The 19,577-nt window shown below is 39.8% G+C and overlaps 1 protein-coding gene across 1 annotated transcript in view; it reads right to left on the bottom strand.

The window, feature by feature from the left end:
* Positions 1 to 19,577, bottom strand: part of PEX14 (peroxisomal biogenesis factor 14) — a gene marked incomplete at its 5' end in the record, with an annotated part of 38,989 nt that overhangs the window by 12,889 nt on the left and 6,523 nt on the right. Inside the window, one exon of the mRNA XM_010024857.1 lies at positions 3,052 to 3,174. Coding sequence (XP_010023159.1) covers positions 3,052 to 3,174 — 123 coding nt within the window. The remainder of the gene's footprint in view (positions 1 to 3,051; positions 3,175 to 19,577) is intronic.

Here is a 19,577-nt window from a genome sequence, read left to right as displayed (position 1 = left end):
AATAAACTCTTGAGATGGTTCTGAAGCCATCCTCAACTTTTGTATTTGGAAACCAGAGTTTTAACATAATTTTTAAACATGAAGCAGCAACACCTTGTGGGAGGAGAGAAGGAGAAGAAAGTAGGTTTCTTAAGGCACTAGCCACTGCTTTTCAGCGCAGTACCTTCCTCAGCTCTTTCTCCTTTTTGCTCTGTGGGGGGTAAGACTTTCTCTCTAGTTTTGTGATTTTTTGTAGAGGTGTCAAAACTACTCCAAAAAAAAAAACTTAAAAAGAACCAAAAATATCAAACACAGAGTGGTTCACAGACTTCAAGACCTAAACTCCAGCAGATCAGATGGTGCTTCACAAGAAACTCAGATGTCTTTTTTGGGGAAGGCAAATATAGCTCATAATCTTTTTCAATATAAGCTTTTCCAGTGTGAGCTGTTCCCACCACCGAGTCAACTTACAGATTCAGCAGTCTACCGATCTCATTAGTCATTCAGATATACTTTTGAACTTCAAACCTTGAAGCATTCCAACACTAGTGTCATGAATACTCTGTAAGAAGATAAGTGTAACAGATAGACAAAAAGTAGTATCTGTCTTTCTCTGTACATGACAACCCCTAACAAATCTGTGAAAGAGAACTTGATTTAGTAAACTGTCACAGAAACAACTGTCCTGGAGCAGATTTGGACCGATTCAGAAATATTCATTACAGGGTTATCATCCAACTGATGAAATAACCTACAGCAAACAAGGCACCTGTTCTGATACCATGGAAAGCACATAGCAGGAAGACAGAAAGATGGATCCATCATTAACACCACCAGTACTACACCAGTCAAGGACTAGAATAGTGCACAGATGGCAACTAATCAAAACAAGTATTTTGGTCAAATGAATAACACAGATATTTCGGTTTTTATTCTTTTTATACATACATTAAGAGGTTAAACTTAAATAGAAGGTCTACAAAGAACGGCTGGAGCGAGGAGGAACAATACCAAACAAATCTATTGTCACCATTTCCCCCATTTTGGGGGTTGCTAAAAGGGGCTGACCCACAGGCAAAAGCTTTTGGTTCAAATGTTTTTAAAAGCAGCTATCAGATCACAAAGCTGGAGCACTGCTTTACAACTACAACCCCTACAAAAGCTTTACTTTGGTGGTATTTTTATTCATCTTTGGTTTCTGAGCATTACAGAACGATACCTTCAGACCTCTCTTTGGGGCTGTTACTGGGAACATTATGGTGTTTAAATATTAGTTAAGATTTTTACCTAGTATAAGAAGAAATTGGGAGTGGGGGCTTTGAAGAAAGCCAAAATAGCAAGAGGAGAAAAACCCATACAGTGATAAAGCTGCAGGGGTTAATAATGATGACAATGTTTTCCAGTTTGAATTGCACACTTCTTTCCTGCCCTACTCTTAGTAGTGGAACACTATAAAACAAGGGAAGATTAACTCTTCCAATATTGGGTTGTGATAAGAGTTAGGGACAGCACTGATTGGGATCTGGCACTGTTTTTTCATTGGGAGAGCAGATTTTGCTTTTCTGGCATTTTCTGTGAACTATGGCAGACAGGTATTAGCCCAGGAGGCAGAATTCAGTCCTGAGCTCACCAGCACAGTACAACAGCCAGAAACATCCCAGTTCTGAGCCCAAATCCATCACACTGTGCCAAGCCAGAGTACTTAAAAACTCAAAAAGCAAGTCTAGTGTTGTCTCTAGCAATAGGAAACCTATGCCATAAACTAATAAACACAGACCTAAATGGACTGTTACATCAGTCAGTACCTGACCTAGAGTTCTTTAGGAGCAGTATCAAAACCCTATTCTTAATACTTGGCAGGTAAGTGAAGTGATTTTCAAACTGCCAGACACACATGTGAGCTAAACAGCTTCTTTTGATGGATTTTTAATGGTGTGTACTTTGGTTTTTATTGTTTGGAGCTTAGATACTTTTTTGCGAGGTTTGTTTTAAAATGCAAATATATATGTAAATTCTGAGTCAACACAGATTATGTTGGGACTTTAAAATTTCTTTGAGAGTGTCTTTTGTACACAAAATCATACAAGCACATCCACCGAATCTACACAGAATTTCTGCTGTCACTCCTCAGATTATTTAAGATTGAAGAGGAAGAGTTTGTTAAAATTAGGGATCCATATTAACTGCCTGTTATTCGTTGTAACCTGACAGCACTATTAAAGCTCATTCACTCTAGGTTCCATTGTGACTGGCCTTAAACTCACACACAGGAAGTCACAGACTAAGTTCTAAAGACCTTATATTCCAGCTTCCTGTTCATGCTGGAAATACACCTCTTTCAAGTAACTGTTCAAGGCATTAACAGTCAGAGTTCAAGGAGCATGTGGATGATGCTCTTACTCATATGGTTTAATTTTATTTAGTCCTGCAAGGAGCAGGGAGCTGGACTCCATGATCCTTATGGGTCCCTTCCAATTGAGCTGTTCTATGATCCCATGAACTAATTGGTTGCCTGACTAGTCCTCTAGCTAAAACAAAACTTTGTGTCAATGTCCAACAGCTTATTGAACAGAGTCCACTGCTGCAATAAATAAAGATGAAACAGTGTGGCCCTTTTATAGCACCTTCTATCCAAGAATCTATCAACTCTATCACATATTTATGATCTAAATATTAGAAAACCCTACTGATGAAGGGAAGCATGACCTTAAGCTTAGAAGGGAAGACTGAGTCCTATGCTGACTAAATGCTTTTTTCAAGCAGTATAGTGGGTGAGAATCTAATTAGCATTGACTATACCCCTTCAGGTCAAGGGGTGTCACAGGCTAGTATGTATGATGTTTGTTTGTGGACAATGATCATTTGTATCTCTTTTTCCTTGGGTAATACGATCTTGTCATGGGCATCAACAACTACAAAGAGCATTTGAAGTAACATTTGGGGTCCAATTCTGACAAACAGTATGGCATTATTTGACCTGAAATCCAGGATCTGGCACAGAAATCTGTGAAATTGCTGGAGAGCTCACTGCAGAAAGAAACAGAACCAGATGTTTTTCAAAGTGTTACTTACTATACACCACCGGGTGAGAGGGCTGAGCTGGCACCACTTGTGTAGAAGGACCTGGGGACTGTGGCTCATCCGTGCTTGTGCCTGACTGCTGGAAAGCCAGGTCAATTTCTTCATCTGTCAGGCCTGGGGGAGCAGAGGAAATGAAATCAGTTTAGCACCTTTACCCACTTGATGCACGCATAATTAAATTCTCAAGCCAGGCAGAACCCTTTCAAGCTGCAAAGGATTTTGGCACTGACTTGAGCAGTAATGCCTCCCCAGTTTTGGATTCACTGGAATGTCTCCCTCTCTCTTTCTCTGTTGCAATTTAACCTTAAGCGACAGAATATTAGCCTCAACGCTGCTTCCAAATGTGGCTCATTCAATTTCCTTAATTTATCCTTGAGTTTATTGCTGCTTTTGAAGTAGCTTTCTATTGCAATTCTCCATTCTTCCCCCGAAAAAAAGATACCATCAACTGCAAATGTGGCTCATTTTAATCTGTAATGGTGTAAAAAAAAAAAAGAGGGGAAAAAACTAACAATAATGCATGAAAACAGACAGGGAAACAAAAACCTAATTATTGGGTTAGACGACTAATTAGTCTACATCGTTTCCGAAGACGGGAATAATTTGCTTTATTTTATGACAAATGCAGAAATAAAAAGGAAAAAAATCAGGACTGACTGTGATTAGTATGAATGGGACACAGAATGTAAGGAGGAAATAAAACTATAACAAAACAGATCAAAACAAGGCCAAGCCTAAACTTTCAGCGTTAGCATTGCCCCGGCCTATTGCTGCGTGATTAGATTGCCCTAAGGCAGCCTGGCTTTTATTTCACAGAGCTGTAGTAACGCTGCACACATGGTACATGTTGGTGCAGTCACTCCTGCCATCAGGAAATGCCAGGATGACCATCTTTAATTGGCCACAACATATGGAAAGGATTTGGCCAACAAGGGGGAAAACAAAAGCAGCTAAAGGATCCATGATGACCAGCATCTGTAAAGAAGGAAGCACAGCTGGATTATTTTTTCCCAACAGGAGAAAACATCCTCTAGAAGAAGAATTCAGTACTCAGATGGCAACCATGACGTGGGGCCTGGACAGTTGTGTATTAGTTATTATTCTCCTGCACAGAAGCAGGTAAAAAGCCAGTGTCCCTGCTACAAGGAACATATGAAGTGATTCGGGACCTTTCGCTTACACAGGCAGCATGTATGCAAAAACATTCGGAAAGGTTGGAAGTGAGAACAAATGTGAGGCAGTGAGGAAAATGGTATGAATATGACAGCAGTGGGAGAAAAACGGGGGAACGCTTTCCATCACCTCCACTCAAGATCCATGAAGTACTGCTGGTAGATGAAAATCCTCAACTTAATCCTTTAGAACACTTGGCTTTTTAACATAAGGGAGACACAATATGGAAAATAGGCAGGCTTCTGGGTGCATGACCTAAGTTTTGATGATTTTTTTCATGATCTTAAACTTCACTGCATACTGGGGTTCTAGAACGGAATAATCTGTAGCACAAACAGTATTGCCAGAAATAAATATACAAGTCTGTCTCAGGACTGCTATTTAATATCATAAAGTGCTAGCACAGTGCTTCTGGTATTCAGAAGGCTTTATAACTATTAACAGATCTTTTCCCTACTCCTGTGAGTACATGAGATACTGTGAGTTCTTGCCAGATACTATTCTATCTACTTTACAGTGCAAATGCTGTTGCACAGAGAAATGAGGTGATTTCTCTAACACGACAGAATATTGTCAGTGTCAGAAACAGCATCAGATATCTGAAGTTCCTGATCTCTGGTCCTGCAATCCCTTTAGTTGTATTTGATACATGCCTCAAACAGTAAGGAACCAAACCCCACTTAACAGTATGGAACAAGACTTGCAGTGAGAGTAATAAAAGGCACAGGAACACAACTCAGCCCATTGTTCTAGTCACAAAAGCAATATTTATGGTGTCTAAGCCATGTTAAAAAGTCCTAATCAGAAAGAAACTGTTTTAACCAGCTCCTAATTATCCAATGTAGGAGAAAGCATAAACACATGCCAACATCGCAGATCACTAGCAAGTATGGAATTTCACAAAGATGGAGACAACGTTAGCTGCTGGCTGCAAACGTGACTCCCACTAAAATAGGGCATTTTGTCCTACTTCCATGCAAATCTGATAATATTTAACACTTAGAAACACACAGAAGTTATGGAGGATCCTTAACTCATTCTACAGAAAGAGCAAGAAACAATACTTATTGTTTCCTAACCATACTGCCCCTTCTGTTCTCATCCTGTTTGAGATAAAATACACTCCTAGGATTATTCTGGCCTTGCCAACTAGGGACACTCAAGTATCACTGTTTCCATTAAACCCCTGCTGTACTGCGGAGAAAAAACTGATGTGAATCACAGAATGATGGAAAACCTTTCATATTTGAATTTGTTTGAATCCTGTGCAAAGTAGTGCAAATTAAAATTGGTATTACATCCCTGGACTATTCTGCTGCCTTGTGAAGTGGTCTTGTTCATGGTACAAAAGAACATAACAGCTACATCCCTTCTTAATTATCAGAGGAGAGGCCTGGGACTGCCATCACCTTGGAACACCTTTTTATTCATCCAAACAAGATGTTTTTAAGGCCCTGTCATCTTGGCCTCCAAGCATCAAGGGAATAATCTCCTGGAGCTGATTCCTTAAGCATATATATGGAGTGAGTCTGCACTGCAACTAGTCATCTGTGGATTCAGAGATATACCTGTCTTCATGGTTGTCATTTCTCACACACAGGAACAAAAACGTACAAGACATTCTGAGACTGTCCTCAGGCAATTACAACTCATCAAAATTCCCTTTGGACTGGATGTTTTTCAGATTCACCCTCTACACACATGTATGCACACTGTATGAGTTTTCCATGCCCCAGATTATTCAATCTTGATATATTAATTACATAGGAAAGTGGGAATTTCTAAACCAGATCAAAGTGTCAGCTGTTCCAATATCTCAAAGTCCTTCTCTTACTGCATTATATCAAAAAGTGTCCATGGTCCATTCATTGTTCTAATCTAGCAGGAAGATTCCCTTGGATGCAAAGGCAGTGCCACAAACACTGGACCTTTGTGTCTAATATAATTCTCAAATAGGTATGTCTCAGTTTAACAGAAGAATGGGTCTAAATCCACCTTCTCAACACTTTGGAAAACAAACCTTTTAGTTCTTCTGGAGTTGCAGCAAGATCAAGACCATGCAGAACGCAAAAGGTTAAAAGGAACAATAAAGGAAACTGCCAATTGTAAGTGAATTATATTTGGCTTTGAAAGCTGAGCCACAGCTATATTATAAAAGGCATCTCTTTGCGTTGTTTACCATCACCCTGACTAATGCAGACCTTTTTTTTTGTTTTAAATAATCTCATGCAAATTAGACACACACTTCCTTCCAGTTGATTGCTATCTGCAAGGAATAATCTAACCGCAGAGGGTACCGAGCAAGGACTGAGCTGAGAAGGATGCAAGGAAACTGTCTTCATAGCCCCACAGAATGCAAACCTATTCCCTTCCCCCAACCATCCATTTCATTCCTCTACAGCACAACAGCCATCACAAAGAATTAGGCATAATTTTCACAAAGCCTTAAAATTTCCTTTTCAGGCTTCAAGGTGTTGATTTGAAGACTGCAGCACCCATGACTCTTTTGCACTCAAAGGTTCTTGCTGACCCTCTTCTGCGATTGTCACCATGGCCATTCAGTTTTCAGGGATCACTCAGCCCCTGTAACTTGTGGTCAAACACAGAATCAGAGCAAGTCAGAGAATACAGTGGGTTGTCACAGACAACTCTTGGTGCCTGCACCTCGGGTGTTGTATAAAAAGCTCCTTTGCCCAAGAACTTCTAAGACTTGACTGTCTATTTAGGCCCTTTTATAATACCTACTACTATTTCATATAAGGACCTCATGTACATCAAAATACTGTTCCTCTTCTGCCCACTCTGAAGTAAAGGAGTACTCAGAGGAGTACTATTGTCATTATAGATGAGGAAGAAGTGAGACATACAGATATGAGAAGTGCTCCAAGGTTAGAACCAAACCTCTGACAGTCAGAAAATAACACTCAGGAGACGTGAGTCCCAATCCATTGTTTTACCATAAATCCATTCTTCTCTATTTTCGGGATGAAACACGGTAGCAATAATTGCAATGCAAAACCCTTGCATGAGCTTAACCAGATGAGCCACCAAGTTTTTCTTCTCCTTTTCTAACACAGGCTCTGATGTTTCAGTGACAACCCTTTTTCCCATCCCATCCACTAAGCATATCTTTTTCTTCATTATATTCCTCCTGCACTGCTCAATCCAGTAATTCATGAGAGATTTTCACAACCTGCAGGCAACATTAGTTTTAGGGAGAAAATTTCTGGTTAGGAAGAAATTGAGAATTCTGCCGTAATAGGGAAAGGTGGTGGAATGAATTAAATTCCTTTTGTGTGTTTCCAAAGGCAGTTTTATCACCACCTTGATAGACCACCCCGGAGCAATGAGCACACCTATCCTTTGGCAGGGACAGAGCAGGGCAGGGGGGTGTATCTCCTGTTGTTTTCCTCACCCATATACACACTTTCTATTAAGAAGAAAGCAAAATTGTTCAATTTTGGACAAAAAATGGACAACTTGTTTAGCTACAACAAACTATGTGACTACTTGAAGTTAGTGCATGGTATCATATGACTAAAAGGAAGATCTACTGGTAAGGACCCTGGAACGACATTACACTCCTGTTCCTGGAAGCCACTGAGTCAACTCTGCTCAGAAAGAACATGGGCACATTTAAAAAAAATCATCATAAAAACCTCCTGGGATGTGATCCAGACTAATGATTCCACCTGTTCAGTCAGTTACATGCAGCACTGGGTGATGCTTCTATCAAATGTTTGTCCTATATCCTACTCCGTGCTCAGCTGAATGCATTTCCAAAAGGTCAAAAGGCATCGTCCCCTGACCCATTTGCTTTCACACATCTTGGTTCTTGGGGCATTCAGGAGGCTGAGCCTGAGCCAACATTTTAACAAACCCCAAGGTCTCAGAAACATCACTCTGCTTTTTTTACCCTTCATTTACATTAAAACACTGTATTTGAATGTAAACATCCTGCTGCTGTACTTCCAGCTCAAACTTTGTGTAAAGGAACCCCAGCATCAAAGGGAAATTCACTGGTCTCAACTGTCACGCTGAAAAACACAGCAATAAAAGCGATTTGAAAAGTTACTGGAAGAGCTTAGAATTCTTGCAGCCTTATTCATCTACAAGCCTGTTAATTATGCAATTGCAATCTTTAAGCAACATTATATACTTTAACCCATCAGGGTGACTAAGTAGCAATCAGAACTGATAAAGCTGCTCTAACCTCTGTTGCACAGCACGAAAACAAGGAAGGAAAAACCTGACTGACAGTACAACATGGAGAATTACAGCAAGCCAAGCAGGAAGGAAAAGGTTAAAATAAAAAGTATTTTGGCTTAACAGATATAAATAAATAAATAGACCTGGCAGCAGTTTCTCTTCCTGGCCAAGCTTTTTGGAGTCTATAATAAAATGAAGTGTAATGGAGGAGAGGAGGGCAATGTCAGAGGGTGAGGGTTTGGGAGAGAGGTTGTTAAGTATCTCCCTCTCCTCAGCTGTGTTTACTCCATTTACAGGACCCCAGGTGATTGATAGACAGACAAAAGCAAAGCAAGCAGATAGTCACCCCCCTCTGGGAGCATCAGGAAAGGGGATAACTCCTGACATCATCTAGAGCCCCAAACTCCCCTTAGCCACTTGTAATTAAAAAGACAGAGCAAGATATGCAAGCCAGAGAAAAAGTAAAAGGGGATTTTTTTTATTATTTATTATTAACATTTTGTTGGAACAGGAGAGTGCAATAAGGACTCTCAGAGCCGTTAAAAGTCGTCGGGTGACCTGCAGACCCCTATTTCCCAGAGCCTTGTATAAAATTGAATTTTTTAAACATAAATTACACGTAATGACGACACTGTAAAAACTAACAGTAATGGAAAGCTGTGCTGTATTTCATTAGCCTGTATTATTCCGTGCCACCTGATCCAGCCGGGCCTTGTTTATGAGTTAGTGTGTTAGCAGATGCCGATGGAAGCATTTGCTTCGACCTTGCTCTTCTCATTGGGGCATGAAATTACGACGGCAGCACCTTGATATTACAGCCATAAATACAGTAAACTGCAAATTTAAGCCAACGGCTCCTATTGTCTCTGAACATAAAGCTGATCGGTATTTATTTAAAAGGAGAACGAAAAAAAATATTATATATCACCTTGTTTATGGGTCCAGTCTCCCCCCTTCCCCTAATCTGCCTTATTCACTTGGTTAAATACTAAACAAACAAACTAAATCCTCCCTATTTTCTACTGATTAAATATTCGTATGAAATGAGTATTGTCTTCCGAAAACTGGATCAAAGACTTTTCACTCTGAATAAGAAAGGGAAAATTACTTGCTTAGCATGGCTTGGAATGGAAAAAACAGGAACAAGTACTGCAACTTTTCAGTTTTCTAGATATGAGAAGTTCAAAACGTAAAATTAAAAAGTTGCTTCTGGTCACTCATTCGTGTTTGTGTGCAATGTGTTTGTGTATGCACATGAGAGAGAGAGAAATATGTTTCCTTCCAGTTGTTTTCTATTTAAAAATATCTCCCTTGTTTATACTATTTCAAACCAAGGAGGAAAGACATAGAAAAAAAATTGCAGTAAGATTAATGGGGAGGGAGGGGGAAACGTATAGGATTCCTTCTGTGAGGCAGCAAAGAGGAGGGAGAATGCCTCCTTCTCCTATGGGCATTTTGGGTAAATACCCCTGTTCATTGACAACATACCCACTAAAATTTATTAGAGGGGAAAAAATCAAACACAAAGGCAAAAGGACATTGTAATATCACAAAGCATATCACAGCATAAATCACAGCATTATAAGCCAGTGCAAAATGTATTTCACTGGTAGTTTCAAGGCAGGGAAAATACAGTTTCACTTGTAGTAAGAGAGGTCAGGTCTTCCTCTTCTAATGTAAAGTAAGCTCTTAGCTTACATGAAGTATGTTATCTCTGTTCCACACAGAAAAAAAGGAAGGGATACCTTAAGTGAAAGCTCCCAGCACTAAGCTATATATTTCAGGGGCCAAAGCACTGAAAGGAGAAGATGAGGAACAACATGCAGGACAAAGTGGCTGGATAATGGGACTCACACTTGGGATTCTGAAACGCAGAAGTCCTATTAGATGCGGTGTTACCACAGCCTGTTACCACAGGATTTGGACACCTTGTTTTTGAATTAATCTACAACAAATCTTCAGGTAGCAAAGAGCATAATTCAACAGGCACAATTTGTGCTTCACAAGAAGTTCGAATTAGAAAAAAGGCAGAGAGCAACATGACTCTAAATCAAATGAGACATGTCCAGAAGTCCTAAGTAACCTGAGTTACAGAACTATGAGTTTTGTTACAAAGCCCAGATGAATTCCTATACAACAAGTATACGCAAAAAAACACAGTGAAAATTCAATCTTGGATACCTTCTTCTGAAGACCTCTTTATTACGGAGTAGTTCTAAGAATATCATGGTCAGCAAAAAAGACAGAAAAAACAATTCTTTCAGTAACAGAAATAAAAATCTCTCCTAAAAATGGGGGAAATTATATTTTATCCTCGTCTATGGGTTTATTTTTAGGTCACTTGCCTTCTGCTTTTCCTTTCTATTATCATACAAGCAGAGGACAGTACCTGATAGAAAGCCTCCTTTGAGTGGAGAATGGCAGAGTAAGTCCATCTGTCTATTGCTCTCCTAGAGACAAAGAGACACAGCCGAAACCAGGACAACATGATGTGAGACCTCTACATGAGAACAAAATCCTCTCTATATTTGAAATTATTTCAAATTATTATCTACCTCGGGGTTCAAAGCTATGACTCTATGCCAGGATGCCAACTCCAAGGTGTTTTATCAGGAATAGAACATAAGCAGGGCTCTGACATTTGTTTAGAAGAAGCCTGTATAGGGCAGAAAATCCAGATGATGGAAAAGACACTACTCTAGTAACCGTAGTGCTGTCATAATTTGTTACCACAACTGACAACCTCCCTAGAAATAAAACTATGCAGAGAAAACAAGTATTAGACACACTACATGGGTGCATTTCAAGCATACCCAAACCTGTGATCTGCAAATGCTTGTTGTTATTTCTGCAGAGAAATAAGTCTCACGGTGATGGTTCCTGATCTTCATTACTTGTATTGTAATACTCCTTAGAGACCCCAAAAGGCATTCACCGTGCAGGTATTGTGCCAGGTACTGTGCAGAAACAAGGCAGGCACACCCAAAGCGTTCAACAGTCAATGTGAAGGGGAAAAACCACGCTGGAAAGAAAAACACACAGAAATGAAGTAACTTACCCAGAGTACACACCACGTCTATGAAACTTCCTTTCTATTAAATTGGGAACTACAACAGAAAACTTTATAAAGGTGAAAGGATATTAATTTCTTTTACATTTCCAAAAGTAGAACTGTTTGGCACACAGCACTTCAAAAAACTAGCAATCGAACTTCATTACCAAAACTTGACACAAATTTTAATAACAGCGGTGACAGAAAATGTTTGTGCTTTAGATTCATTTACTTTGTGTGAAAGAAAAGTATTTTGTTAAGCAGCTTGTTGAGCAATAGCAACAAAATGATTGGCCTTTGGCTACTCTTTGATCTGTGATACTATCTGTAGGAGCTTCTAAGGAGAAAGCCAGAGGTTGTCTTAAATCTGGGTAAGGTAAAACCCTGGTAATACAGGAGGTTTGATTTTGATCTACCTTTGGAACTCCAGTTTTAAATTGTATTTCCAACAACTTGAACCAGCATGTCACAAGAATTCCAGCACTGAAGTAGAAGGAGCTGGTCTGGAGGATCTGCAGTCAACCAGACATCTGGAACTCCAACATCATCTTTGTTATTGCAGCAAAGAATAACCAGGCCTTTTGGTGGCATGGGCCTGAACCTGGTCTGTATTAGATCTGACCTAGCAGACTGGCCATAAAGTGGAATAATGCCAGATTTCACTGCTGCTTTGTTCTTACTGGACTAGGCTGGGCTGCAGTTCTCGAACCAGACTCTCTTCCAACTCTGTGTTCAAAAGAAAGGAATTGGGTAAAAGAAAAGCAATTTCGAGCCATTGTAAGGAATTCTTTAACCAGATTTGACAGAATATCTGAAGGAGTAATCCTTAGTTTTATATATAAGAGTCTGTCTTGATGCACCATTCCCAGTTCCTTGTATTACTCTGGAGTCACTGATTGCCCCAAACACACTAACAAGAGGATGTGGATTTTTTTCTACGTTAGACAATACCTGTCACAGAGTAGCCTCTGCAAACAAGGATTAACTGAAATGAGCAACTTGCCTCAATGTTATTTATTTCCTCTTTTACTTTTAAAACTATAAACTTTAGAAAGTAACAAACCAAACCTGTTAGTCCAGACTTATCACATGAAAAATCATATAAAGTGCATATTAAACGAACTTTTAGTGTTTGAAGAGCACACAGAATGGAACACTGAATATGCATTATGACAGTGCACCCTGTGCACTTGCTGCCAGGAAGTTGGTATAAGGAGCATGAGAACAGTAGCTACAATTGAATGTTCCTAAGAAAATGTAAAAATACATGGAAGTGTGTACGGAAAAATACATGGAAATGTAAAGAAACCAACACTGGGTGAGCAGACATGAACACAGGAATCTAGTTCCTTTTTCTGACACACATTTCTCACAAGCTTATAGAGTGTCTTTGCTCCTCTAACCCAGTTTCTATCAAGTGGAATCAATGTTAGACACCTCGGAGTCAGGTAACATCGCCCTGAGAAGATAAGCTCAATTAAGAAAAATACATCTAAATACTACATATTTGATTAGTATGGTAGAAATGTTTCAGGTAAATCTGGTTTGCACTTCCCCCAGAAAGACAGAGACGCGAATACACCATTATAAAAAGGCATGTCAGCAAGTATTCATTACAGATTATAAATCACCCTCGTTCTTCTTTCTTTTGTTTTAAAGAAATTTTTTTACATGCCATTAAAATATTGTTTGCTGAATGCTACTACAAAGCTAGCCACCTGTAAAATTAAAGGCTGATGCTGCCAATAACAGTGTTGAAATACCTTCTGTTTAAAAGGCAAACCTACTTTGTAGTTTTTAACACAACTGTATAAATATTTCCCCACCCACCCTTCACAATTTTGTTGGTTGCATCGCGTCCATTTAGACAACAACCATCTATGTCATCACACAGGATGTTAATCTTGGGTGGAGAAGAAAGAAACAATAGCAAATGGAGTTTTAAGAAACCAAGATGAACACATTCAAGCAGGGTCCTTCATGATAAAAGAAGAGCAAAGACAAAAACATTAGGGGACAAGTTAACAAAAATCACCGAAGTTTCAAAAGATCATTTTTCATCTTCTGGTTTGTTTGTTGTTGTTTTTTTTTTTTCTCCCAATGTCCCTTCAACAGCTCTTCCCAGTTCTGGAGAAAATGAAAGGAGTCTGGATTAAACACCCAAAGGACGACTGATGCTAACAATACTAAAAATAACGAGGTTAAGTGGTGGAAAAACTATGGTGACCACACACGGAGAACTGGAGTGGTAAGGTAGAGAAGGAGTTTCATCATTGCTCCCTCGGGACATGCACAGAACATACTAACTGCTTCTAGTTCTCTGGGGTTCCGATTACCATGCCAAACACCTCCAGAGTTTCCTTATTAGTATAATAAAAAGCCTCTACGCATTTGTGTTCTATTCCCAGCCTTGCTATTGACCTTGTGTAGGTCATTTAACCTCCATCTGCCTCAGTTTCTACAGCTGTACAACAGGAATAATATTACACGATATCCTTTGTAAAACGTTTGAGACTGACACAATTATCATTTACAAAGACTGATGGTTCTGAGAATCTATACGTACATTCTATGCATTTGAGCCAGGGAAGGCATTTGCAACAAGTAATTTATTCATGTAACAAGTTTATCCTTTTTTTCTTTGTGCCTGTAGATCATCTTTGGAAACACTTCCACATTTCCAGCTCTCACCAAATTACAGAGAACTCAGATTCGTGCTTTGCTTTGACTGGGTGTGGAAATACGTGGCATTTCTCTGGACTCCTTTCAGTCAAGTGTTGCCCTCGAAATCCAGTCTCTGGGGTTGAATGTTCAAAATGGAAATACTGAAATATCTATTTTTTTAACACTGTCTGTTGTCTTCTAGAGCCAGACAAAAGTTCCAGAGCAGAAGTTCCAGCCCAGGAGTTAAAACAGGAGAGGCTACGCAGAATTCACATAGAAACTGGAGTGAAGATTAAGAAACTTTTATGGGCATGTTCCTGCAACATAACACAAGTCAGATCAGTAGGTGAAGCAGCTCAAAAACTTGCTACTACTATAAACTCATACTGTATAAGGATAATTCTTGAAGTTCCAGGACTAGGAAATAGCCCCTAAACAAAGGAATCGCCTCACAAATAAAAAGAGAGTGAATAAAAATGGGAAGATGCTTCCTTCTGGGCACTACGTAAGAAAGTATCTCCTTTCCAGGGTGCCAAAAGGCTGATCAACACTGCTATGCAGGGCTGCCCCAAGAGCTCCTCACAGAGTCGGGTCAGTGATGAAAGGCCAAGGATGCACTTCGCAGACTCCTCTCTCTCCATGTGATTTTATACTCTACAGTTTTGAAGCGTAGGAATCATGCCAGTCACAGGCAGAACACTGCTGCAGGGGAAGCAACTCATGTGCCGTTTAAGGGTAGACCTGAGCAGCAGCTTTGCCCTTATTTCCCCAGGGATGACATAGCCCCCATACTCCCAAGGGCCAAGTCCAATGACCAGATAGAACAATTTACCCTTTACAGTCACCGCAGCAGATGAAACTGGCCAAAAAGGACTCAGATTCTTTTCTTTCCCCTTTCCCCCTGTTTTTCTCGTAGTGCTCCTCCTGTCTTGGGTGGCCTAGTGTGAAAAAAGCTCTTTTATGATGTAATATCTGGGACCAGGTGAGGCCCTGACTCTGCAGATAACCTAACAAATGGGCAAGAGCATCTTGTGTTCTTATTGACAGTGCATGTGCTAGTAAATACCAACCTCCAGGGTATTCTCAGTAAACACACAGCCATCCCTAGCTTCTAAGATACACAGACACACACAAGCACTTGCTTTACCCGACACTGAACTCACACCTCACAAACAAATTATTTAACTACTCTATCCCCCAAGGAAGACGGTGATCATTTCAAATGCAGCTCCCTGCTCGTCTCTCACATCCACGCAACGGCCTGATAGGTTAAATGCTGCCATTTAATTACAGTAATGGAACCTGCTATTTCTTGGTTCCCTTGAATCCTCTCTCGCTCTCTTTTTTAAATACATACAGAGTCATCTTTTAAACATGTATTTTATATTTCTGAGTTTAACAGCTGCGTTCTCCTGGTAACTTGAAGAGCAGGAGCAGAATGATATTCTGATATTCTTCCCTCTACCTCTGGAGCAACTAGCCTTTTAAATGCTGCATAAAAAGGAAGAGAGGCTGGGGGAGATGCTGTAGGAAGGGATATATGCTAGCATTGCAAGGACCAACCTGCCCCTTCATTTACTTAGATGGTTTGTGTTGATTTTATTGAACAAAACCAGCTTAACGTCTCCCACCTCCCCAAAGCAGGTGGGGCCTGGAGAGGATAAACATGAAAATGCTTTGAAGAATTTTCCTGAACGTGCTATAAACATCACTACATCACACTGACAGTATGGCACAGCATGGTTAGATTTATATATATATGACCAGGAATCAAGAATTATCTCAGATTGAACTGTTCTGAATATACTTGACTCAGTTTCCCCACCTAAAGTTGGGATGGCATTTCCTCTTTTTCCCACTTTAATCTGATGTTTCCAAACTGTTTGGAGAATGTAAAGGTCTAAGGAAGTACATTAAATGGATTTTATAATCTTGCCATTCCACAAAAGGTGGCAAAAGCTTAGTTAGTATTTGTAGAGTGCTTTGAATATGCAAAGTGGGATAGAAATATGGGATACATGTTTGTTAAATTCTTGAGCATGCTGCAAAACTTGCCTTTCCTTGAATGCCTTCAGGAAGGGTTTTACAGTTAGTTATTGTTGAAGGAGGACATGTACCACAGTGTTACAGGAGGAGCACAATAACTATTTGTGGATTTTACATGTCGTACTGTGTGGCAATTAGAAAAAAATACAGAAGCAAAGCATAAGTACTTCCAAGTCAAAATAAATTCTACCTATGGCAAGACCACAACACTCCTAGAAAATTCCCCTATTACACTTGTCCTCAGCTTTATTTGCCCTCTACAAATGAAAAGCTTATTTATTTGTTCTATGGCACTTGGCTCACAATCTGCCAGCCCAGGGATATTGCCCATCTTCACCCTCTGGTACAGATATCCACTGATGCCTTTTAAGGATGGAATCTTAAAAGGTGAGGCAAGGCAGAGACAAAGACAAATTTAATTTTATCACCATAAAAAGGGACATTTCCACATGGGCAGCAAGGACATGAATATCATGTGCATGCAGGGGCGGGGGATTATAAACGCATTTTTGGCGAAATTCAATAAAGCTGATTCCACTGCATAAGGTCAGCAATTTACTTTTAAAAAATGATATGATTGCAACTTTTAATATAACCCATGTATTTGCTGCAAGATGCTCTAGAAGATTGTGTAATGTAACCACCCGACCTCTCCACAGGAGCAGAGATCACCCCATTTACCCTTTATTGTCTTGCTAAAAGCAATGCACATTTGCACGGTATGACAAAGTCAACAGCTTTTACTTCAGAGAGCCTCAGATTTCACTGAGAATGAATTCTCTGCTCTCCTCCTCGGGGAGTGGAGTCTTGCCTGGACTAGGTTCTATCAGAAAGAATGAACCAAAACCTAAATTCCCCTTTTAGCTAAAGAACGAATGACTGAACTCCAGATTAAAATTCAGAAGGAACAGTGTGTAGCAGTAAAGCAAACAGCAGGATTTCATGTTCACAGGCATCTAAGACATAGTTTTAGACAACATTTCTACTCTGCTTAAGAGAACCTAGAGAATTATCTCACACAGGAACTTATTTTACCTTTCCTAGCAGGAAAGTATCATTAGGTCTGAGATGGATTTCAGCAGAAGCGCAACACAGATTATCCTAATTACACTCCTTGTTTTAGCCCCCAGAGAGAAGGCTGTCTCTTTAGACTTAGAATACCAGGTTCATTCACAGAGCAGGTCAGGAACTGAATTCCTCTGACTGTGAGGAAACCCTGGGCTGGATGACCATGAAGAGAAAATTCCTTCTATCACAAAAATACTTTATACAAACGTACAGAGATTTCTTCAACTGTCTCAAGGTGAAGCTTGCTTCAAAGGTCAAAGCTGCAGGGCTGGATTAGGATTGCACGCAATCTGCCTGAGCCTTGACATTCTGACATTCTAAAGTTTGCAGCTCTCCCCTCCCATACACAGCTGACGGAAGTAAATTCTCAACCTCTCTGCAAGTGTGGCTTTTACTGCAGCAAGCAACTTCAAAACCCCCATGCTGCAGCACCAACCACTCCGGAGCGAGCATATCAAAGCAGTTTAGAAACACAGCTAACATAAATCTTACTAAGTCAATAACGCAAAAGTAGTCATTAACCTCATTTTACAGACGGGCAAGCTGAAAGCAAGGGACTTGCCCAAAGCCAAGCAAGTAGTTGTATCTCAGATCTCCAATGCCTGCTCTTACACTGGAACTACAGATTTCTTTTGGCACCCTGCATTCGCTTTCATTTGAAAACATGATAAATAGATTTTCAAATTTACAAGTCATTTAGGATCTGGGTCTTTTTTGCCCATCACTAAGACTTAACAGTTTAAGGACTCAGAATATAACTGCCTATTTTAGCATTGTTTCTAGAACAGACTTCAACTCCCTCTGCTGTAATCATATTGTTTTTTCAGTGCTACCAGGAATAGAGAGATTATTTTGACGGTAAACAAGGGGCAGATATGACTCAAAACACACTCAGTGAGCAATAGGAGTTAATTTTGCAAAGCCATTTTTAACGGCTCTTTTACATTACATAGTTATTGTCAGATAGCCAAGTGGAGAGACATCATTAAACCCATGACATTCCAATTATTTGTTAAAATTAAGCTTACAACCAGTATTTTGTAGCATGCATAACTTCCCGGGCACCAAAGCAGTCTGTTCCAATTTATCAATAATTGTCAAGCTACGAAAACATGGCAAAGGTGATTCTGGACTCCTCACTGGAATTGTGAGGCACTTCTGTGGCCCAACAGAAACAGGAGATGGAGCAGACTGTCTACCCAACACACTCTAAATGAATCGCCTCTCCTGTTCTGTGGAGTATAGATCTAAATGGTTCAAGATCACTGCAGGTTGAGCCTGAAGTGAGAGAGGAAGGATATTACCACTAATGTGACTTGTATCCTCTGCTACAGAACACACATACAGGCGTTTAGAGGATGTAAAATTTGAGAGTCACTTCCTCAATGTCTTCTTCCAAGCGTCATTAAACACCAAAGGGGTGTCTCTTGTCATCCACCTTCTCAACACTTCACGCAGAAACCAAACAGAAAGTCATTGAGTTTTTAATGTTTTTAGTATGAAATAGCAGATCTTGTATCAAAGTCCTTCAAAATAATCTTTCTTAAACCAATACACTGTGAAGATTAGTAGGCCTTAAGTTTTCCATGACTGTTTCTGCTCCCTTTACACAGGCCCAAGTAGGATTTTCTCCCTCCTGTTCAGAAACATACTGAGTTCAGAGCCTAGAGAGTATCCAAGACAAACGTGCAGGTACAAACCAGTGCAAGATGACAAGCTTGTTGGAGCTATCCAGTAACAACGATGACGTGTTTTCCTGCTAGTGACAAGCACTTCTATGAAAGAATACTTTAGTTCCAAGTAAAACTCATTAACAAACTCCTAGGACACAATTTAATCATACAGAAAGTGTTTCTTCAAAAACACCCAAAATGTTCTGCATTTGATTTCATAACAATTAAAAAACATTTTCCCAAATACATTTGCTGTAATACTATGGTATTTTTATATATATATATATCTATGTGGTATTATATATAAAGATGTTCTTTACTGTGAGGGCAGTGAGGCACTGGAAAAGGTTGCCCAAAGAAGTGGCAAATGCTCCATCCCTGGCAGTGTTCAAGGCCAGGTTGGACAGAGCCGGGGGTGACATGGTCTAAGGGAACACCCCCCTGCCTGTGGCAGGTGGATTGGAATGCAATGATCTTAAGGTCCTTTCCAACCCAAACCATTCTATGGTTCTGTGATTCTATGGTATATATTATATTATTTTAGCAATCTCTTTTATTATCAGTTACAATACTGAAGACTCTAGTCTTTAATAAAGTCAGCATGATGAATAGGCTGGTATTGAACAGCAACT

The sequence above is a fragment of the Nestor notabilis genome, unplaced genomic scaffold (genome assembly GCF_000696875.1).
Source record: "Nestor notabilis isolate BGI_N333 unplaced genomic scaffold, ASM69687v1 scaffold10972, whole genome shotgun sequence".
Lineage (NCBI taxonomy): Eukaryota > Metazoa > Chordata > Aves > Psittaciformes > Psittacidae > Nestor > Nestor notabilis.
This window is presented reverse-complemented; position numbering and strand designations above follow the sequence as displayed.